The following is a 23,523-nucleotide window of genomic DNA, read 5'->3' on the forward strand; positions in this document are numbered from 1 at the left end:
GCTATTGTGTTTTAAGTCCATCCTTGCATTTCCTTCAATGCCATCTTTACCAAAGGCCCAACACGTCTGAATGCAAGTCAGTAGAATTCAACGTCCAGCAGTCTGTGCTGTGAATGAGATGTTCTATTACAAAGATATTAAAAGCAACAAGAACACAGTCAACAGAAAGCATGAGTAATAAATCCCAATTTTATTTTCCCAGGTGTAGTATAAACACATATGGTCTAAAATTGCACTCTTCACTGTCTGTAGGTGTCACTGTTTCACATCAATAAGGCTGAAAGTTTCAACATAAATTCCCTTAACGACATATGAAAAAAATACTAATTGCAACAATGGACTTGTTAAAAATAGTAAACGTTAAACGTTGAACGTTATTCAAGTTTAAAAAAAAACATAAAAGAGCTCTAACATAAATACTATTATTAGTGCAGGTTAATCTTTTTCAAAGGTTAATATTTGTACAGCCTGTTAGTTTCTTAATAGTTCCCCGTGAGGTCAGCAGGTGGCAGAGTTCTGCATCCTCTGGTGCCCAAGAAGATGCTACAACTAGATCTAAACATCACAGGTTTACAATCCCTCATCAATTCACAATATTCAACAATTATGTGACATAAAAAAATGTTAAACATAACTACAAGAGGAGGTGCTGCAGTAAAAATGCATCCTCCACTTTTGGCACGTTTTGTCCCCATAATGTCCTGCTAATGGTCAGTGACTATTTAAGACTATATAAAAAAAAAGCACACGTAGGCATGACTTTCAGTCAGAATTTAAAATATTATGCAAAAAATAAAAAGAAAATGAATCACACAGTTATAAAAATACAACCCAAAAAACCCTAAGGGCTTATTAACACACCACATGACTGACTAAAAAATGAGCTACAGGCACAAAGAAAAGCTTACAATCAGCTCTTTTCAAAAAGCCCAATAGAAAAGTTAAACATTCGAACATTTAGCAGACACTTGAAAAAAAAACACCATAGTCATTTAGGAAAACTAGCAAAAATGAATTTATCAACGAGTAAAAATAAATCTGTGACGGCAGGTATTTCAAAAATCTTCCTTTTTGGTCCTTTAAGCTTAATCCCTTTTTCAAAAAATAAAGTATTAACTTGACTGCAGTATCATGGAACATTTAGAATACTCTGCAGGCAGTTTAAACTTCTTATTCAATGCATCCTTCGTGTTGACAAGCATATGCTGATATGTTAAAAGGCTACTTTAGTCAATTTACCACCTTTAAGAGGAGGTAGTGATGTCTCTGCTCTTGGATCGCTGAGAGGCGAGACGTCGACAGTGCAGGTACACAGACAGGGGGTGGATGAAGGCCAACAGACTGAGAAGTGTCAGAGCAATGTTTACCTGGACACAGAAGAAGGAATCAGCAAGACCAGCGTTCAAACGCATGTCAAGGCAGTTCGGAAGAGGAGCAAATCAAGCATCAGATACTCACATATAAAGGATCTCCGTTCAGAGCCCCTTTCACCAGAGCAAAGCAAGGATACTGCAAAATGGAGAAGACTGCGGACAGGGCCATGACCAAACCGTACAGCTTTCCAAAGTGGCAAGATGGGAATCTGCACAAGAATGAAAAAAATAGCATGGATTAGTGGCATTATCACATAAATAAAAACTGTATGTGGCTCAGCAAGTGTCAGTCAAGTGAAGCCCAGAGGCAGGAGAAACCCCACAGTCCTTAAAGTATCAGCACCCCAGCTGAAGCTCAGCAGCGCATACACCCTCAAACAGGGTACAGCCCAGAATTCAGTCAGACAGAGCTAGCACAAGTCTTTAAATATGCAAAACCCAGCAGTAGTTCTTAGCCAGAAACCCATCCAGTCACAGCCTGCAACAGTCTCCAACTCAGACCCCAGTCAACCACAGCCAGCAACCGTCCAGAGCCTAGCCAGCCATCAGCCTCCAGCTTAGTACTCAGCCAGCTACTCCCACCTCCAGGAACCGAAAAGAGGATTGGAGGAAGGAAACCTCAGATTCTGTGGCCCAAACCCAGCATGAAGAGAGAGAGTGGGAGATTGTTGATCTAGATCTTGCCCTCCTCTTAAAACAGCTGAAAGGTCCAGATGTGAGAAAACTGGAGAACCTGGGACCCTTTACTTACAACTATGGGGCTGAGAGATCTGGAACAAAGAACAAAAGGCAATGACAGTCGAAAGAAAGAACCTCCAATCCAATCAAAATCTAGAAGGCAACGGCAAATTGACAGGTTGGTCAAAGAAAGAAGGCAGCTTAGAAAGCAGTGGAAAAATGCCACAGAGATGGAAAGAGTGGGACAAGAAAATTTGCAGTATGACATAAAGAAGGAACTAACAAAGATGCGAAGATCAGAATATCTCAGGCGACAACAGGCAAGGAATGGACAAGATCCGTCTTTTACAGCAATCCCTACAGCTTTTGAAAGGCCTCTTTGAGCAAGAAAACTCATAACACCCATAAAAGAGCTAGAAAATCCCCTGAAGAAGACCTACTCCATTCCTCAGAAGCATGAGTCAGTCTTTATCACGAAAGACAAACCACCACTCCACGCACCTAAACATCAAATGGACATATCACCCCCTACATTGAGCGAGGTCGAGAAGACAGTGAGGAACGGGAGAGCGGCATCAGCACCCGGGCCTAATGGTATCCCTTAACGGCTTTATAAGAACACCCCCAGAGTTATTAACTATCTCTGGAGGCTGATGAAGGTGGTGTGGCAAAAGGGGGTGATTCCAAAAGCATGGAGAAGAGCAGGGGGGGGGTCCTGATTCCCGAAGAAAAAGACTCGTCAGCCATTCGCCAGTTCTGCCAGATCAGCCTCTTGAATGTAGAGGGGAAGATTTTCTTCAGTGTCCTGGCCCAAAGGCTCTGGTCTGCATTAACAAGTGTCAGATTTGTTACAGGTTACTAATTTTAGATGTTATATTTTCTCATAAATATTTTTCAATAACTGACACTTCATTCTGCACGAGAATTCATTACTTTATGTGAAACCGTTGTCTTTTAGACAAAAACCCAAGGATAGAAAAACTTTCAAAAAAGGACCATTAAAGCTTCTTATCATACATTTGAATGAGCCTGTAGTTATTCCTGACATGTGCGCAGCTGCCATGTGATTCTGTCAGCTGAACATACTGACTCAGAGGACAGCATTTGCCTCCCACTTGGTTGCATGTTGCTTCTCATACAATGATAATGATCAGTTGTGCAGTTTGGGGCGGCAGACAGAGTACCAAAATAAATGCAACAGTTTCACTAACAGGGTGCACTGGACTTTTCAGAGCGGGGTGCCGACCTCCTGCTCTAGCTGCTGAATCACTTAACACAGGCAGATTACACAGAGGTGACAAAACAGGGACCAAAATACCTAAGAACAGTTCACCCCCTCAACTGACACATTTCTGTTCTGACACTCTGACCCCTAAGAGTGGTAGGTGACCTGCGATCATCACGACCAGACAACATCAAGAAAAAGTGCTGAGTCATTTCAAGTTGTTTTGAAAACTGTTCGGTCACTCCTTTGTGCACTGAATGTAAAGAGCCGTTCAGCTGCATAAGGTCAATTTGGGTGGGTGGGGGTACTGCACCGTTGGGGCAAAGTAAGTCCACCACCACTCCCTGTCATCCATGTGTTTACATGGTCTTCTGATAGCTTACAGCCCCTCACAACTCCAACCTAACATTAGTGGTGCAACAAAAATGGTGAGCATTATTGGAACTATCCAGCCGTACAGTTTTGAGCCAGATGCCAGCTCAGATAAGGACAACTAAGATTTACATGGAGCTAATTGTCTGCGAATGGATGCATCAGAATGGAGCATCCATTGTGGTTTGTCGCTTATAGCTTCTATGTCACAAATACAAGCTTTTTCAAACTGCATTTTTTTGTTTGCTCCTGGTTCACAAAGATTTAAATAAAGAAATACTCAGCAATGCAATTTTGAGTTCAATTTTCTGTCTATTTGTCCGCCATCATCAGAAAGAAATGCTACAGGAACATGTTAAAAACAACAAAGACACTATTTTCATCAGCATGGGTCTTTAAAGGTCAGAGTGGCGTTGATGAGTAACCCTATAAAATGTCTTTGCTGAGGTTAACCTTTCTCATTTTTTAAAACAGGTGGAGTTGCTGAGCGTGGGTATGAACACTCTTTTTATTTTTATCTTCCAGGCTGTTATTTATTTGTATATCTCCTGAACATATGGCGGTGTTTGGGTGACATCATGGTTTTTAACATGAACCTGTTAAGGGTTTTACATTTCTGGGCAAAAGCTGTAACTTTGTTTACTCCAGGAATCCTCGGCTGCAGTCACTTTTTTGTGCCTGCTTTAGGGTCATTAAGGAAGTTCCAGGTTTTAGGAATCTGGAGCCTCGCTGCTTGATTCAGACCGTTCAACTTTCGGAGAGCATAACAGTAATGTGAGTATAGGAATGTTTATGAGAAACAAACTTTTGTGTGGTTTGGTGCGGCCGCTTGTTTCCTACTCACGCTACGCTCAGGAAAGCTGCGTTGCCTCCATAGAGGAAGGAGCGGTTGAGCACCTGCAGGACGAAGGTGAGGTACTGCAGCGGCAGGGAAGGGCTGGAGGCGCACACGGAAAACAGCACGCACTGCAGCGCCGTCAGGAACAGAGAAAGCACAGAGGCACGTAGGTCTGCCTCCTGCTCCGTCTCTCCTGTGAAAATACGAAGAAAGACACATGCCTAAAACCACATGAAAACTCCACAAAGAAAGGCCCCAGCCGGGATTCCACCCAGGGGGTTCTCGCTGTGAGGTGAGAGCACTAACCACTGCACCACCGTGCAGCAATGTGAGAAAAAAATATAAACTAAAATGTATTTTGACAGTACCTGCAGCACGAGGTTTGCTTTTATGTCTGTCCATAATGAGACCGTTCCAAGGGGCACACAGCACGCCGCACAGCTGGGTGACAGCAAAGGCGTTGGTGTACTGGCTCACTGGGAGCACATGGCAAATATGGGATACAATTAGACCTACAAATGCTGTTTGACATTTTCTATGTACTTACACTATTGCATAACTGTTTTTCTTAAAGGAAAACATTAATGCTTTTTCCTGAATGAATTCAGTAAAAATGTAGTTATTCCAAATTGCTAAGAAGCTTCAGAAGAACAGCGTCATCAAGATATTGGAGCTAACATTGGTTTCTTCCACTGCTAATTCCAAAAGGCTTTAAAGCTAGAGGGAAGTGTTGGTGTTTACCAAGCGAGGACTCTCCGGCGGTCAGCCTCTGCAGCATGGGGTTGAGGGTCCCGATAAACAGATAATGCCGGAGCTGCATCACTGACAACCACAGCAGGTGCCAGACAAAGAACCTGGACATCACACACTCCCTGAAACTCCTCTCTGACAGAAGAGGAGGTCATACACAAACACAAGAGATGACATCATGGCAGCAGGAATAAAAATCTTGCGGATGAATTACAAATTTATAACCAGGTTGATATGTAAACCTTGTTTCACCGGGGCATCCTTGGTGAGTGGTGCTTCCTCTGCTGTTTTATGGGGACTGTTTGTTGCCACTTCTGTCCTCTCAGTCTCTGACTTCCCACAATTCATCCTATAACATGTCGGAATGACATCACATGTAGACCCATGTGTTTGTGTGCTTTAATTCTGTTTTTGTTATTATTAGAACATGAGGGATTTTCTTGGTTTTCCTTAAACTACTTAATTTTTGGTTTGTGGAGCAGATTAAATGTTGACTTTCTATCAACACATTTTTCTGATGTTTCAAATTTAAAGCCTGATTTTCTTCTTCTTTTGAAAGTCTTGAACATGCTATAAACTGCTATAAAATTGCACCATCAATTCACACTAAAAACAAGGTCTCACACTGAACCTAGTCAACCAAGTGGGACCCAACTATGTAAAATAATTCACATACATTTAACATATACTATATTTTATTACTTGACTTCAGTATCCTATTTAAAAAAAACAACTTAAAACTGATCTAGTATCAGGCTATTATAAAATAAACCTTCATATAAGGAGCATTGATTTTAACTTCTGGCGGTTGTGTCATTTTAACAAAAGCATCAATCTGCTTGAAACATGCTAATCAAGGCATCAACTCACCACCCACAGCTACATTACAGGAGCCTTTAATTCTGTCATATGGGAGATGAATTGTGAAAACATGGTGTTACATCACTTCCTGTCAAACTGTGTTTTTACAATAGCCACAAAAACACACAGATACTTTTAGGGTTTGCCGTTCTCTCTCATGAGTCTATAAATGGAAAAATTTGGCTTTAATGTCACTTTATTTTAATTATCAAAAGGTATTAATACTTTATGCAATAAGCTTCATTCTTGTTCTGTACATAGTAAAACTCATTGTAATTAATTGTTGCAACTTTTTTCTTTATGAGGTGAGTTCTGAAAACAGCGAGCGATTGATCTTACTATATCATAACCAATGAAAATACCAAATGCAACAATTCTCTGTCATCCTTTTGCCCCACAAATGATCATTTTTGTTGTTTTCCTAAATTTAGATAATTGTAAAAAGTGGTTTTGTAATCTTCTCTAGTATATTTAAAAACAAAACATTTTTAATATACTGGTATATATTTTTTGTTCATAAATATGTAAATAATTTCTTCCTTGTATATTTATTGCTATTATTTTTACTTTAGAGCTTTCGTGACCTTTACTTTTTTAAATGCCTCATGTTGGTGTGATCAGTTCTCACCCGTAGGTGTAGTGATCAGGAAGCGGGTAGGGAATGAAGTTTCTGGGCAGCAGGAATAGAGTTCTGAGGATGTGGGCGACGCTGCAGGCAGACAGAAAGAGGAAGGATCCCCGAAGAGAGATCCCAGCCTCATGCAACAGCTACAGGGAAGAATGAAAAATCGTTGTGACCATTGTGAGCACAAACAGCCGTTTTTAGGGAGATGTTGTTGGTTTGTGTTTGCTACCTTAATGATGAGGAAGAGTGCCGAGGAAGAATCAAAGGCCCCATTGTAAAGAGTGATGATAGTGGAGCGCCGTGAGCCGAACAAGTTTCCAACCTTCAGGGTAGAAAACAGAAGAATGTTTTAATAAGTGTATGGAAGGGTTTTGGCTTGAGACGGACTCTTATGGAGAAACATTGGAGGATTAAGGTTTAAGGCAAAACAACTGACATGCAGAGACCTTGTTTGCTCCTGATTATTTAGAATCAGGATCAATTGAAAAACTGCAGTTTAAATAGGCTTGTGGGTGTGACATAGAAGCTACATTAGGAGAATGATTGTCCATTTGTAACAATGAGATACGGCCAGTGAATATTGGTTTCTCCTAAACTCTCTCCTAACACTCACTGTCCGCAACTTTCCATTTTCATTTTGAATGGAGCCTGAGAGATTCATGCTCCTCTCATTGCACAATCTGAATCACTTCCTGAACCAGTCATGCAGTACAGCCAGGCAGCAAAGCTTCGGATGTCCCCATTTTCCACTCCCCTCTTAAACGAAGCTAGCCTCGATGCACGCTTTGTGGAAACTCCTCCTCCACTTCTCGACACATGCCTTGAAGCCTCGATACAGAACGTCACATCACTACTGACCTGGTAAGCCTTCATTCTGGATTCTGACTGAGATGTCCTTTGAGATCAATGTTTTAACTTCTGTAAAATCACATGGAAAGAGGAGAACCCCAACTCCCCACACCCACAGTGACGGCTCTGCTGTATGTTCGCTCCTTTTCTGCTGTGACGCTCACGACCTGCCACTAAAACATACTTCTGCCAAGTCTTGTAAACAAGTCCCGATTGTTTCTCCTCTATAGTTACCTCTTCGTGGCCCCTACTATCTGGAAGAAGTTACGAGCTGCCACCTCTGATTCTTCGTCCTGTCTTGAGCTCAATAAACCTTTAAACTTCCTCAGAGCCTGCGTTCAATGGGCTCCAAATACAAAACCTTACAAAAAAACAACAAAAAAGTAGTCTTGAGATTTTTTTTAAGTCTACACACGCCTAATACTCAATCCAAAATTTCAAGCATCACTAAATCGGAAAATGGATACCAATTTATTTTGAGGTAAAAAGAAAGAAAAAAACAGAGACACCACAGACACCACAACACGGTGAAGAGAACAACTAAATAGAAGTGGTTTTACTCATTCTGAAAGTGAAAACTTAATGTGAAAAATCGTGAGCATTTAAAAAAGACCTGAAACAAAAAAACAAAACACAATCCGACCATGCAGAACTGGATGTTTGGACCAAAACATTGAGAGGACTAATTCAATGAATTAATAAAGCTGTGGATAATTACAAACTCAACTCTGGGGTCAATTCTGGAGAGAACAGAAACACAAAATAAAAAAGGGTAAAACAGAAGAAATTCGATTTTTAGCACTAAGGGAGAAAGAAAAAGAGTTGGGGGGGGGGGGGGGGGTCTCCTGACCCACACTCCAGGTGGTGGCAGAAATGCACCACAAAGGTGTTTGCCAAAAAAACAAAGAAGAATTAGCATTTTAGATGCTGCACTGGATAGACTGGTTTCACTTGTTAAAGTCCCCACTCCCGTTATCTTTTGATATATAGTTAAATCATTCCCAGTGGTCTTTTAATTATGATTATGTTGTTTTTTAGCCAAAATCAAAAGAACTTTGTTGTTTTAGAGGACATAGTGTCTGCAGAGTGGCAGAAGTTTATTAGAAATTCACCTCGGTTTGTGTGGTGTAAATCCGCATCTATTTCCCATCATCTATCTGCTTACACTTTGTCACGCTTGTTTATAGCCCCTCACACCCCAAATCTACATTACTGGTGCAACAAAATGACAAGAAATATTGGAGCTATCCAGCCGTACAGTTTTGAGCCAGATATCAGATCTACGAAGAGAACAAAGACGTACATGGATCTGGTTGTCTAAAGGTGGATGTATTGGAATGGAACGTGGCCCATAATCCTAATTTTCTTTATATATGTCCTACATCATCAGAAAAATGCCACAGGAACATGTTAAAAAACACGATTTGAATTGCAGTGGGTCATAAGAACCCATCTGAATTTAATAAGGAACAGAAAGATTTCAGCTTCAACCTTTCCACTACAACTGATGATTTCAACATCAACAGGCGTGTTGAAATTCACCTCTGTACCAAAATTAGCAACGGCTGACAGAAACTCAGAGGAATTTGACAAAATATCAGTAAAAACACACGCTTAAGCTTTTAGGTTTAAAAGCGTTTCCATTCAGAAAGTTTGACATATTTAAAAAAGTTTAGAAGCAAAGAAAGTGAAAAACTGATCAGTTTATGCCAGATGCTTTTATTTTATGACCGATGATCAGTTTAATAGGGGGCTTTAAACATGTGTCCATTACTGTTTATGAAAACTCCTTTAGCATCAACGTTTCGCAGACTCAAGTACAGGAAGAACATCTATTCTCATAGATATGACTTTAATGTGAATGTGAAGAGCTCTGCAGAAACTTTATCAAACTGATATGACGGTGGTTAAAGCAGTCTCATGATTTTAAATCTTCGTTAGTCATTGGTGAATAACAGAAAATATGACCACGGTTCTGTACCTGCATGTTTGTCATCAGAAACAAAATTCCACCAACAGCCAGGAGGGAAAGAGCTGGGAAGAGCAGGTAACCCAGAGCTGATGGGATAACAAAAAAAGATTAATTTACTCAATTAAAACTCATCAACTGTCATTTAAAAGAAAAACATAGTGTTGTGTTTCACCTGCAGTAGAGAAAGACACCATCAAGGTACCCATCGTGTAAAGAAATCTGTAGAATAACACCAAAAACACAAACTTTCAGAACTTGAGACAGAAACATGCAAGACGAGAAAGCCAGATTCAAATTTAAATTCCTCAGCCGACTTTAATTTCCTCCTGTTTTTACAGGGATAAACACACTTTATCCTAAAACAAAAATGACTCCTCCTTCTCATTCTTTGCATGCCTTGGTCAGTTATTTTCCCACCTCACCCCTTTTTCATGCAAACTTGGGGATGCTTGAAGGCAGTTTTTGTGGCTTAAATATAATCAGGGGGAATCTTGAAGGTATGTGCTGCTTCATTACATTTACAGACTTTAAGAACATTTTTTACCACCATGATTTAATTCAGTTGAATCAAACTTGTACCACGAAAGTAATAATGGCGTTAAACTTTGTCGAGCTTTACTCCCTGGATCTCATTTAAAGTTGTTATTTTTTTAGTAGATTTGGTTATTATGCTTCAATTTCCTTAAAAATCTGTTCTGTTGCTGCTCGGACACCAAAACTACTTCAAAGTAGAGTTTTGTTGTGTGCTTCTTCCTTTCCCAATCTGCTAGCTTGCTGTGACCTCTTCCTTTTTCTTTCACAGAAGCACATGCTGTATATTTGTTCACCAGCACAACAATAATACAAATGAATAGCCACCATAACAATGAAACTTCTTAGTCTATCCGCATCTATTTTTTGACTCAACGCCGGGAGGAAAAGCATTCAAAGAAAAAACTTGACAGAGATGATTGTAAAACTTCCACCATAACAATTGTGAACCAAAATAATGCCTAAGATTTATATTTTGTGATGAGTTTGGACAGAGAAGCATGCTTCAGTTAAAAGTGTTATGATCTCGAGAGTGTGAAAGCCACACCATTCCACATTCAAAGTGACCTCAGACTCTGCACACATGAAGGTATTCCGATGCACAATATTTTCCAGGCCCAACATTGGTTCTTCACACTGAAACCATTCTTGAGGAAACTGTCCAGCAGAAGCAGCAACCAGAAGACATTCCAGATATCAATTATCTTTTCCCTCCCAGAAACACATAATTACACAAAACATAAAAAACGAGGCCAGATTAAAATACTAGTCTTTAAGATTTAATGTAGCCTAACGTGTTTATGCATGCTTTCTGTTTCACTTTAATTCTTTAGAAAAGCATATAAGATGCCATTTTAAATCTACAATGATTTATTTCGGCCTCATTGAGAAAAACCCCCAAAAATGGCATTTTTCCCTTCAAGTTTTCTGCACTTCTTACAAACTTCTCGCACTAACTTCTTAGTCCTGATGTATTTTTCATGAATAATCTGCCAATAAAAACCTTCCTCCTCTTTCTTCTTTTGGTTGGGTTGGTTTTAATGGTGTTCTGTCTGTAAAGCTGTTTAAAATGATGGCAAAGTTTCAGAACCACAGGCGTTTTTAACTTATGCATGTCAGTTTTCAGTTTAACAACATTTCTCAATTCTATATCTGAAACACTCAACGTTATTGACAGCTTCTTAAAGTATAAGAGCATAAATAGGAAGCCGTTAAACTGTAAAAGCAACATTAAAAGCAACCTTTTTTGTCTAAACTCAGCTGTGCAAACCAGTGGAGCAACTAAATGTTTTGTGGCTCAAAGTTTCTAGATTGTTAAAGTCCCCCTCTGATCATCTTTTGAACAATTGTTAAAGGTTCTCAGTGCCCTTTTAATTATGATTATGCTGTTTTTTGTACAAATTGTATAAAACTGTGTCGTTTTCTAGGAAATAGTTTCTGCAGAGCAGCAGTAGCTCATCAGAAATGTGCCTTGAATTGTGTGCGGGACTGCTGGGCTGAGCAACTCCGCCCCCACTTTCCATCTCTGTTGCTGAGAGCTTGGAGCAGGAAGCTTTTGGCCCGCCCAGTGGATTTTCAACGTCACAAATACATTCTTTCTCAAACAGCATTTTTTTCATCTGCTCCTGATTTGTGCTGTCAATGATTTGAAATTTTAAGAAAAGGAAATAAGATTTTGAGCTTAACTTTAATTATGTGTCCTCCATCAACAAAAAAATGCTGTAGAACATGTTAAAAACACCCAAAACACAATTTTCTTTGTAGTGGGTCTTTAAATTATTTGGCCCTTGTTAGATAACATCTTGGGTGGAGGGAATTCAAATTTATTTGGGTCTTTTTTTGTTATTTGCTAACTTCAAAAGGAGAAAAAATGCACTTTAAACCTCCTTGTAGCTGTGAGTTAATAAAAGATAATAAACAAGTTGTGGGAACGTGTAACCTCATTTTACCAGGCCACACTAAGATCAAACATTTTCAAAAGTGATCTCAACATTAACATAATTAATTTTACAATAATTACTTCAGCACACTGATGTGAAGAGTATAAAATCAGACTTCCCATGACTCAAAAAGGTTATCTAAACTAAAAGTTAACATTTGTTTTGACTGTCACCTTGTTGACAATGGTCAAAAATCCTTTCATGCTTACATTCCAAAGAGCCGCGCCACTGTTGTACCAAAGCGATCAAAGAGAAACCCATTGGGAAGAGTCAGGAAATTGTTCAGGAAAGAGGCGATGGTGAAAACAAGTGAGAACTGTTCATCTTGAGCGCTGCAATCTGCAGAAAGACAAGCAAAAGAAAAAAAAACAGAGTCAAAGTGGAGAATTGTAGAAATGATTTGTGGGAGAAAAGGTCAGGAAAGTTCAGGTAACAAATACATGATTAAATCTGGTGAAAAGACAGGATTTGAAAAGATTACACACCTAAAGATTGGGTTCCATTGACTGTGGTGGTGTTGACACACATGGAGCTGAAGTAGCCCTCCTCCTTCAGAACAAAAACTAGAGACGCCCATCCGAACACAGCTCCAGCAAAACACAGGCACTCCACCAGGCCCGTGATGAAGGTGAGGCCTCTCTTAACGGAGAACTTGCTGTCCGACTCCGGCATGGTCACTTACACAGAAGCACGCGCAAGAAGAAATACTTCACATGCATGGATTTACGCATGGAGTCAGTCTCAGCCCCTGTAAAAAAAAAAAAAAAATGGAAAGAAAGACAAAACTGAAAATATTTCAAAGAAATAAAACCCACTTAAAACAAATATTCATTTGGTGCATGAGATAGAACATTGGGCTACGTGAGTTGCAACAGGAGGCCTCCAAGCACAGAAAAATGTCACACAAACTCCTATTTGAAGACAAAAGTAAAGCTAAAACACATGAGAGAATGAAATCTCATTTTTGAAGTAAATCTAAATAATTCTGTTAAAGCAAGTACAGCTTAATTGGGCTAGCATCTTTCAAGTTTCTTACTTTTATCTATGTTCACAGCTTAGCAGTTGAGAGTCTCTCAAAAATATTTCTGTCCAACTAAACCACCGGCTCTGACATCTCTGTGTATATAGGCCAACTAGTCTCCTCCCACTGGTGTTTTTTTTTCTCTCCATTTTGACCACTCTGGAGTAGAGGAAGCCCTAACTCGGGTTGCTTAAGACTACATAAAAACAAACACCCCCACATTCCCAGCAATCCACACTTAAAGCAACAGAAGCTCTGTGACAAGATCCACGTCTGAGAGCAGAAGGGCTGGACAGACCCGTCAAATTTAGAGGGGTAATAAAGAAAACTGTTTTGTTTTTTAAGCAGTATTGCACTGAATAAGAACACTGAACTGCAGCTAGACCCACATGGGTAAAAACCCCAAGCAGAACAGTAAAAGGATGCAGCTGCGTCTCATGACTTCTTATGATGCTGGAGGCCTCGATGTCGGCAAAACGCTTGCATCGCTGCAACAAAGAAACAGTTAAAAAAATAAGGAACTAATGCATTGCATCAAGATGAGTGCACTTATGCACATAACACCAAGTATTGGGCACCTCATCCAAACACTTTTGGTTTTAAATTTCATCGTAATTTATTCAATAAGTGATGCTTCAAAAGCAGGAAAAAGCCTTTCCTTTTCGTTCAAAAATCATGTTTGATGTTTTGATGTAAGGAAAGCACTATTATATTTGGTACAAAGAAATTATAACAAACAATCAAATAATGAAAATCATCGTAAAAAGCTTAAAAAGGTCTGGAAAAAGAAAAAAATAGAATGGCTCTGCACCAGAATAACAGAAAGGGCTTTCTCTACATGAGACTTGTCAGAAGAAAACATTGACATTATAGTAATCTAATTGTGCAATGGCAGACACAGAGGTCTGAATCAGACCTTATTTAATTTCACCTTTTTTTTAGGGGGGATGACAGAAATTTGCATCAAAGAGAGATAAGAATCAATCAAAAAAAGCATGAAATAAAGACCAAATCCTTCTTCAGTGGTGATCTTCAGATCCAAGACTTAATCAGTTATCAACAGTAGTGTCTGATAAAGATTTAACGCTTTAAAAAAACATTATTCCACACATATAAGAACTTTGCTTCCTAGATTAGTGAGACAAGTGATGAAAATGCTGTCTGGTTAAAGCATAGATAAAAAGATAAAAAACTGAATCTTTACCATGTTATAGTGGGAGAGAAAAAATATGACAAAATACCTTCCAATTAAAATACACTTACACATATAAAAAATGTAAGCACCTCAGCAAGGCATATCCCACAATGCATTGCCTTTAAACAATTTATCATTTAAACAAAAAAGGAATTTACATTTGTATTTTACAAATCATCCAAAACTTTCCTCATTGGAGCACAGAACACATAAAAGTTGTGATAAAATGTTCACATTCATTCTGTTTTTTTCTTCGACGCCATATTTGCCTTTAAAAAAAAACAGTGAGCATGGTGTCTGAATTGCATTAAAATCCAGGACACTGGTTAGTCTCGCACTATCCAGTCTTTTAGGGGTTAGGGAGGACAGGGAGGGAATTCAGATATAGCCAGAGACAGCTTGCTTTATGTTGGAGAAACCAACAGAACATCTAGGCTGAACTGTAGCAAACATATGTGTACTAATACAAAACATATTACAACACATTTCCAATCCACTTTATCAGATAATATAACACAAAAAATCATATTATCTTGTTTTTTAAGAAGATAATGACAAATAGTAGTAAATAGTAGTAGAAAAATAATAGTAAATAATTTATTTTCCTCCTAGCAATGAATAAATACATTCAAAATGAGGAATAATGTCTCATTTGGCACATATTAGGTTGTTGCTCTAGCAATTAATAAATGGGGTTTAGCAATAAATCCAGATGATTTGCATAATGTTATTAACTTTTTACTTCAGTAAAGTCTTTTCGTAAGTTTGATTGTACGGGTTAAACAGGAGGAAGAGGAGGGGGGTTAATGGAAAAAGGCGCCGGACGACCTCATACCATTACACAAACCATATGACTGTCCGTTTTTTTTGGCACCCTCCAAGATCATATGATTACAAGACATGACTTTTTTGGGGGAATAGTTTTTGACTCACTTCCTAAAACCAAAAATTGACCCCAGCATCACACGCCTGCGTGCCAGTGGAGTCCTCCAAAGTGCTGGAAACATGATTACACAATGACTCTCTTATCTGCAGCAAATGATTTTTTTAGCTGATTATTTTAAAACATGAGAATTTTTCTTAGTAAATTAGGAAAACCACAATCCAATAATATTTGTATTTATCTATTAATATTGATTTTGAACACTAGGCCACAGTTCTAATGGAAAAAAAAAGAGGATACTAATGGAGTTTAACATTATGTCCTGACTCTTACACAACAAAAACTGCTAATATTGCTAACTGCAGTACCAACAATCCTGCTTAAATTCAGAAATGTTAATCAAAAATGTGAGAAACAAATAATTAAAAAAATGCATTCATCTTTCTTTGCCAACTCCTATGCTGCTCCAAAACACTCAGTGATCATATTAGCTTCAAATGTTTAAATTATATCCAATTCTTGGAGAAAATTTTAACAAAAATGCAGAAAATGAGCCAACAAAAAATTCTATTAAATAAGGTTAATGTGATTGAGGTACTAATCATAAGACATTTAGAGGTGGGGTCTTCCAGGAAGTTCAAACCAAACCTTAAAGTCCCACTCCGATCATCTTTTGATCTATTGTAAAAGTGGTTACTCAGAGGTCTTTTAAATATGATTATGCTGTTTTTAGATACAAATCAAGTCACAACACATGGTTTTTTTTGCAAGTCCATTGCCATAAAAATAATTTCAAAACTAGAAAAAAAGCACAAAAAGTAGAACAGGCTACTCCTGCGCGTCTGTTGACTCCCTTACAATGATAAGCCTCATGGCCTCCTCACTGCACCACATTTACCCATGAGATAACTTTGCTAACCTTTTATCTCTCGGTGCTTCTTCAAATTCATCCTGTGGGCTTTTTTGTCTGTTTTTTTACTGTTGGATAGCACAAAAACAATCATACTGTAGTAATTCCCACCAGAGTTCACTTGCAAGTACCTTTGAACCATACTTTGATGTGAATGAGGATTGGCCAGTTTGATCTAAACAGGAGTTTAAGTGAGCTTTAACAGACTGTCTGATGATGCAAACTTTGAAGAAGTCCAAACAGTTCAGCATAGAAGTATTTCTAAAATAAATAGAAAAATAAAAACATTTGCTTTGCGTCATTTTTCTTACAGAAGCATCCTTTAGTCCCACCTTTCTATTGTTTACCATGGTATTTATCAGCAACAAGTCATTATGCTAAAACATGCTATTTGTCTGTCAGATTTGATTACTGATCGATAATTTCATGTTGGTTTTGTGCTAAACTCCCCTAACTACTTGTTTTTACTCAACAGTAGCCGCGGTTACATGGGCAGAATATATTGATCGGATCAATGGTCGGGTTAAAATTCACCCGTGCACATGGGCACAGAAAACCTTTTTCCGATTAGAACAAACGTTCCCATGGCTCACACTCTCGTTCGGAATGAATCATTTGGGCATGCGCAGTAGTGTAAAAATCACCCGGATGCGGATATAGGTCCCGTTGTAAACAAACCGCTTCCACAGACATTTATGCAGCAGCTCGGTAACATACGAGACGATCTTCCAAACGTGCTTTTATTAATGTCATGAATATTATGAATTGCCTGTTCGCTCATCGTTATATTTAATCTGTGTGGTCAGTGCTTTTTTTGTGGAAGAATTAAGCTGGACGAAAGCTTAGGACAGACTAACACGGGCTAACATCATTAGCCTGATGGATGGACACAAAATCCAGGACCGTGCAAGAAACGCAGCAATCTGCAGCTTTCTAAGGACTGAGCGACATTTATTTCTGCTCTGAAAGTTCACACAGACCGCCCCAAAGCCACTCTGTGAGCTAGCGGCCCGAGCTCTGTTCGAACACGGTTCCTCCTGAGTCCTGCAGCCGCTAACCCAGAGCGGCGGGACGGCTCGCAGTCTGAATTCTCCCACACATAAGAAAACAACAAAACGCACACGTAAAAAAGCCCCCCCCCCCCCGACACAAAATTATTAATCCAGCTGCTCTGCTCACTCGGGTGCCAGTGGACCGAGTGAGCGTCAGGGGGCACGAAGCGCTCCTCCTCCGAATCTCCCCCGTGAGGGGTGTAAGAGAGGGGAGAGCCAGCGGGGCGAGAGCGGAGCGGCGCTTTTCACGGGGCGTCCGCAGAGCAGCTGGTCGGTCCCGTATGAGCTCCAAAGCTTTCTCACAGCGAAACACCTTCTATGCATGACGTAAACCAGAGCAGCAGTGACACACGATCGGAATGACCGTTTACATGCTCCACGATCGGATAAACGATCGGTATAACCCACCTATCTCGATCGGAAAGAAATTCTGATCCGAATGAGTCTGATCGGGGCAGAGTATTCCGAACGGCGCGTTTACATGACGCATTTTCTTTCCGATCAGGCGTTCATTCCGATTACTTTTGCCCATGTAAACGCGGCTAGTACAATGCAAACATTGAAAAATTGACTGAAACTTAGATGTCAGATCGATGTAAGACACCTTGCACTTACAACAGAAAGGTTTAGGACGTAAAGAATGTGTTGTTATAAGTTTTACATGATGTAAGAGAATACTTGTTGGGACATTGGGGGGTTCAGTCCAGGTCATATAAATCCATATCATCTCCTCTGACGCTTTGGAAACACATGCTTTGCTGTTTGCTTAACAAGTGCCAAAAGTAAACTGCCAATATCAGCAACTTTCCATCACACCAACCACTTCCACTTTATAAAATTGCTGAAAAGGAAAAAAAGCCCGAGAGAAGTGCTAGTAATAGCTCGTAAGGCCATTTCTGTAAATTGTTTTAATTACCAGGTAATCTGTCCAGCACACAGGTGACTATGAAAGGGCATTTCATAATAAAAAAAGGCCCTTCCCGTTTCATGTTGTCAGCAGTGGCTCCCAAGAAATGTCACAAAATCTGAGAAAGGAAATCCTTTCTTTGCACAAAAAATGTGAGAGTTACAAGAAGATCGGAAAAGCTTTTCATATCATTCAAAACACTTTAGCAAAAGTGATCCAAAAATTGAGGGAAAGCTGGAAATGTAATCATTTTACAGAGATGTCCAGCCCATCCACGGAAGCTAACATTTAAACAGGAGCGTCTTCTTTAGAGAAGGGTTGAAGAAAATCGGCATGCAAGGTCACTGCAGTTAGCTAAAGCAGTAGAAAGCCAAACTGGAGTGACTGTTTCCCGTGAGAACACACGGCGCACACTGCAGAGGAATGGCATGCATGCTTAACATCCACGAAGGAAGCCTCTCCTAAACCCATGCACAAAAAAGCACGCTTAGAATTTGCTAGGGCCCATGCTGAAAAAGATGAAGACTACTGGGACTCAATACTCTGGAGTGGTGAGACAAAGATCACCAGTTTTGGAACTAATGGTTTTAAAACTGTCGCAGAGGTGAGGATTTCAAAGAAAAATGCATGGTGCCTTCAGTGAAACATGGTGGAGGCAGTGTCCTTATATGGGGCTACATGAGTGATGCTGTTGTGGGGGGAGCTGCATATCATTGATGGTATCATGAACTCAACAATGTACTGCTCAATACTGAAGGAGAAGATGCTGCCATCACTTCATGCACTTTGTCATCAAGCACTTTTCCAACACGACAATGATCCTAAAAACACTTCTAAAGCTACTGTTGCATTTCTGAAGAAGAACAGCGTGAAAGTGATTGAATGACCAAGTATGTCTCCTGATCTGAACCCATTCGACACCTGTGAAGAATTCTGAAGCGACAAGTTGAGCATAATTCTGCATCCAGCATCCAGGCTCTAAAAGGTTATTCTTGAAGACTGGAAAAAGATAGATGTTGCCATATGTCGCCAACTTGTTCATTCCATGCCTAGAAGACTTGGTGCTGTCCTTAAAAATCACAGTGCTTATACAAAAAACTAGATGTAGTAGTTTTTGTTGCAGCGTGTATTCATTGCTCCTTCAACCAATTGAAGTAGAACTGAGATTAAGTTAGATCATTAACTTTAATTTCATGTTATGGAGTTAAGTGTTCAATAAAACTCAACCTTGTGGAAAGTTTGGAAATGTTTCTTTTGTTCATTGAGCTATTGATTATAATTGCATTTTTTATACGTGGGTGTACTCATTTATGCTGAGCTCTGTAAACATCACTCAGACGTTTGTCGCAGTTATAATGGACAGTCTCAAGTGTAACTGGCAATCATTTGTACGGACTAGACCACACAATTGATGAGATGGCTGATCGCTATGAATTTTTGACCGGCCCTATTACTATTAGACAGGGCTAAACTCTTGACAGAATTCTTTTGCATTTTATTTTTATTTTTTAATGATTTCATTTTCTTTGAATTCAAGGTGGACAAAACCCTGAGCTGTCATGTGTCGAGTAAGAATTATTAAAAATAATTTTTATAGAATCCACAACTTGAAGAATCAACCCTCAACTCTGGTCAGTTCAGTCCTCAAAATTAGCTAAACAGAGCCTAAATATGTTTAGCCTAGCTAAACATATTTAGTAAAACAAGAAAACGGAACAAAGAACTTATGACGATAGTATCTCAACATGAATAAAAACCAAAAAAAGCTCCCAGTATTTTTGCTTGTATCAGGCTGACAAGGCAGACAGCTGTTGGTCCAATAAAAAAACATGACAATGTGGACTTTTTAAGGATACAAAGGTAACATTTAAGTGATTTGGTCCTTGAGTCGGAGAGGAAATTTGACTCAGTGGTTTCAGTCCGAATTAAAAAAAGCTACTGATCCCAGCAGTTTGTTTTTATCTGGTATTGCCTCCAATAAATATATTATGACAATAAATATATTATACAGGGGTACCGGTAACTAAGAATAATTCCATATTACAATGTTAAAAGAAGTATTTTGTTAATTGCTTGCACTACTTAACTCCAGCTACAAAGTAAAATGTTACTATAACAGACTTCTTTTGTAGTACATTACTCCGAACACTAGCCACGAGTGTGCATTTATCTACTTTTTCCCCTATTTGGCACATGGTGCTTCAGTCCCATGCTTTTAAATGTGATCAAGTGATGTATGTTCCTATAGTAATCTGATGGAAATACCAAGCATGTATAGAGAACACACCCGCTGGAAAATTTCCCCAACATAGATGCAAACAGTTCCATAAAAGTCACTAACATACTTTTAGGTACATTTGTGGGAACACATTGGGAAGATTCTATCAACAAGATTCTGAAATTTAAAGCTAGTCTACAGAAAAGTAGAAAAGACGAGAGCTAGAAATGGTTGGATGTTTTGCCTTAATTTTGCCTCAAAATATTATGCCTGCAATTCTGGCATTCTTTCAATTAAAACCAGTATTTTGGAATTTTTGCAGATAAACGTTCCTGTTTTCTATTAATTATTTGCGAATCACAAATGTACAATGTGATCTGATTACACATAAAACCAAAACTTCCCTATGCATAAAAAAAGACTTTGTTTTCACTGCATTAACTGTTTAGTAGAACAGAACAGAACAACAATGACATCAAAATCAACTTAAAAATAAAAAACTGAATAGAACAGAATAAATCTTTATCCCGGGGAAATTATCTTCTGCATCAAAATAGCAGATAGATAATAAATAACACTAAAAAAAGGCACAGAGTAAATGCATTGAATTAACCTTGTTTTGGAAGTTACATTACAACATTAATATTTTCTTACTCCAACATGCAAAAGTGACACTAAACCTTTGCATTGCACAAAAGAAATCTATTAGATTTTTCTCCAACCACTGATACTTAATTTATGAACAAATAAAAGGATAGATTTTACATTTAAATGATTCAATAAATGCTTCAAGTTTTGGTGCAGCTTGTAATGCAGACTAGGAAGAAGCTCTGTGACGAGGATGAAAGAACTCTCATGTCCACTGACAAAGATGCAGAGAAAATCATTAGTTTCCTGTTAGCTGGGAGCGAAAGGGACAAAGTCTGCATGGCTTCATTGATTTTACTACTGTGTGAAAGTTTATCTTTTCGGCTGTTGAGTCAAGGACTCGAACACATTTATCTTTGTAACTGTTTCCGGGCTTCTGTGCGGTGGCAATAGTTTCACCTTTGACCAAAGTTTTTCCTAAGAAAACATTAAAATCGTCAGGATATCAGCTCTGCGTTCGTTCAAACAGCTTCAGAAATATGAAAGATTAGAAAATACTTTTATTTGTGTTTATTTCAAGACACTTTGATGCGAATGCCTGTATATTGTTAATATAGACAACAGATGTGGGGTTTTTTTTACATATTTTTTGGCTGGTGATGTGAATTTTGATTTTTATTAAGGAAAAAGTGTAGCTTGACTCAAAAAAGGTTGAAAAACTGTGATGTAGAGAAGGAAGAACTGAGTTTTTGAATTGACTGCTGTTGGATGCAGGGCGTGCAGAGCAGGAGAAGACTCGAGTCCTGACACCACGACCAAAAGCTGTTTTTCCCTCCACTTTTGTCACTGTAACCCTTGTGCTATCCTAGGCACTTTAACATTGGGAGTTGGGTCATCTAGACCCACTAGACAGTGCTCTGAACCTTTTTTCTTCAATGATTTGTGATCTTCACTGGTGTCCATGGATTACATGAAATCTTTCCACCTTTATCCACCTTTGTCATGGTAGGGAGAACATGTCAATGTAAGGGCGGGTCATCTAAGATAGCACAAGGGTTAAGTTTAAGAAAAAGGTAAGTATTGATATTTAACACGGCTTTCATATTTATTCAAAGATCTAAAGTGATACATGAAATAACAGGTTTAAATTCCTTCATTCATAGAATGAAAAAATTGAAAAATAGTCATTTTATTTGGCTGCACATTAAATTGCAGCATTCTGGATGGTCCAACTTGTGTTTTCCTTTGTATTTTTTTACTGAAATATGAAAAAATAATCAGAAAAAACATTGGATGTTCTGTTAACTGAGAAAGCAGCTTCTTTGACTGAACTTTGACAAAGCTGTCATTGACACAGATGATACCAAAATACGAGAAAAATAACAGCATAAATATTTTGCATTTAAAATATATATATTGTAAGGGGCGTAAATGTGCTCATACACAAGAGAAGGGCTGATTTTGAGTCGTTTGTTGTTCAGCTTGCGCCGAACGGCTGCAGACACCACTGAACCTCCACCTATGGTTCCGATGTGCTCTAAAGCAAAGGGTTAAATTAACCTTATTGTGGATCCAGATGAGAACACTCACCCGCTTATAAAAAATCCTCCTCCTAACCATGGAGTCCGGGTTTTTTTTCGCTCCACGGCGGAGCAGCGGTTCTTCTTCGTGGAGGAGGAGGAGGAGGGCGCACCGAGGAGCTCCCACAGCCTCACCCCCCCCCCCCCCCCCTCCGCTTAAAGCCCCAAAACACCAAAGATGAGAGTGAAAGTAAACGTTTCATAAATATTGACCAAAATAACTTGTAAGTAGACAATATATTCTCAAACTATCACTGACATTTTTTATATTGTCCGTGATTTAAACCTCAGAACCAGAGATTCGCCCACAATAATGTATTCAATTTTAACAGAAATTGCATCAAAGTTATTACAAAAAAGTGAATGAGGTCAAATTTTAAATGTAAAAAAGATGGCATTGAACCATAAGCAGAAAACTGTATCCCATTCAAATAAGTTGGAATTAGAGTAAACCAAGACATTTTAATGCAATTTTCCATACACCACTGGCATGTCCAAAGTCCAGCCTGTGGGCCAACTGCAGCACACTGACATTTCCAGAGGCCTGTCAAGAAAAAAAAAACTCAATACGTGGACCCCAGCACTAGCCAAAAACAGTCCATACAAGTTCTTGATTGGGATCAGCTAAATGTTCAAGAGTCAAACCTGTGGCTACCTGACCTTCAGAGCCAGTTGAGCAGTGTGCACTTTGTTTCTGCTCACATTTAGAAGTTTGTGGATTTAGAGTGAAACAAAACAAATCTCAAATTAAGCCAGTGTAATTTTGCAATCTCACTCATGTCAGGCCTACATTTGAAATTCAGCAAGTTGGTTTAAATGGACATTAAGAGATTCTGTTCTTACAAAAGTATCCCACTGCAATGAATTTGGTCTTTAATGTCATGTTTGACCTCATCTAGCACTCTGCAAAAAGTTTGACATCCTAGTGTCCTTCAACTCTGACAAATATTTTTTGCACAAGTGATTAGAATAAACTGGCCATTAGACTGAACCACTAGCTTTTGTCACAAGTCTAAATGATCACAATTTTGCATTTTAGACATTTTATTGGTTTTATAAGCACTTTAGTTTTAAAAATTAAAGCACTTCCCAATTTTTATACTCCCATGACCAGCAATTTTGAATGCATGTAGCAAAGAAGTGGCTTCATTTAAG

At 38.9% G+C, this 23,523-nt stretch overlaps 1 protein-coding gene across 2 annotated transcripts; it reads right to left on the minus strand.

Moving 5' to 3' along the window:
• Positions 1-171: 171 nt before the first annotated feature.
• slc43a3b (solute carrier family 43 member 3b) lies at positions 172-22,518 on the minus strand. Of its 2 annotated transcripts, none has more exons than XM_023959112.2 (13): positions 22,379-22,518; positions 12,500-12,762; positions 12,224-12,353; positions 9,716-9,762; positions 9,553-9,629; positions 6,952-7,044; positions 6,726-6,865; positions 5,479-5,585; positions 5,228-5,371; positions 4,855-4,962; positions 4,493-4,679; positions 1,459-1,582; positions 172-1,367 (listed from the first exon to the last, which is right to left on the minus strand). In XM_023959112.2, exons 2-13 carry the CDS (start codon positions 12,684-12,686, stop codon positions 1,245-1,247), a joined length of 1,467 nt encoding a protein of 488 aa, XP_023814880.1. In that variant the 5' UTR covers positions 12,687-12,762; positions 22,379-22,518; the 3' UTR covers positions 172-1,244. The 2 variants fall into 2 exon arrangements, with proteins under 2 accessions (XP_023814880.1, XP_023814881.1); XM_023959113.2 differs by lacking the exon at positions 22,379-22,518 and adding an exon at positions 13,051-13,160.
• Between the last annotated feature and the right edge of the window lie 1,005 nt (positions 22,519-23,523).

This window comes from Oryzias latipes, chromosome 10, assembly GCF_053564925.1.
Source record: "Oryzias latipes strain Hd-rR chromosome 10, Olatipes_Hd-rR_3.1".
Lineage (NCBI taxonomy): Eukaryota > Metazoa > Chordata > Actinopteri > Beloniformes > Adrianichthyidae > Oryzias > Oryzias latipes.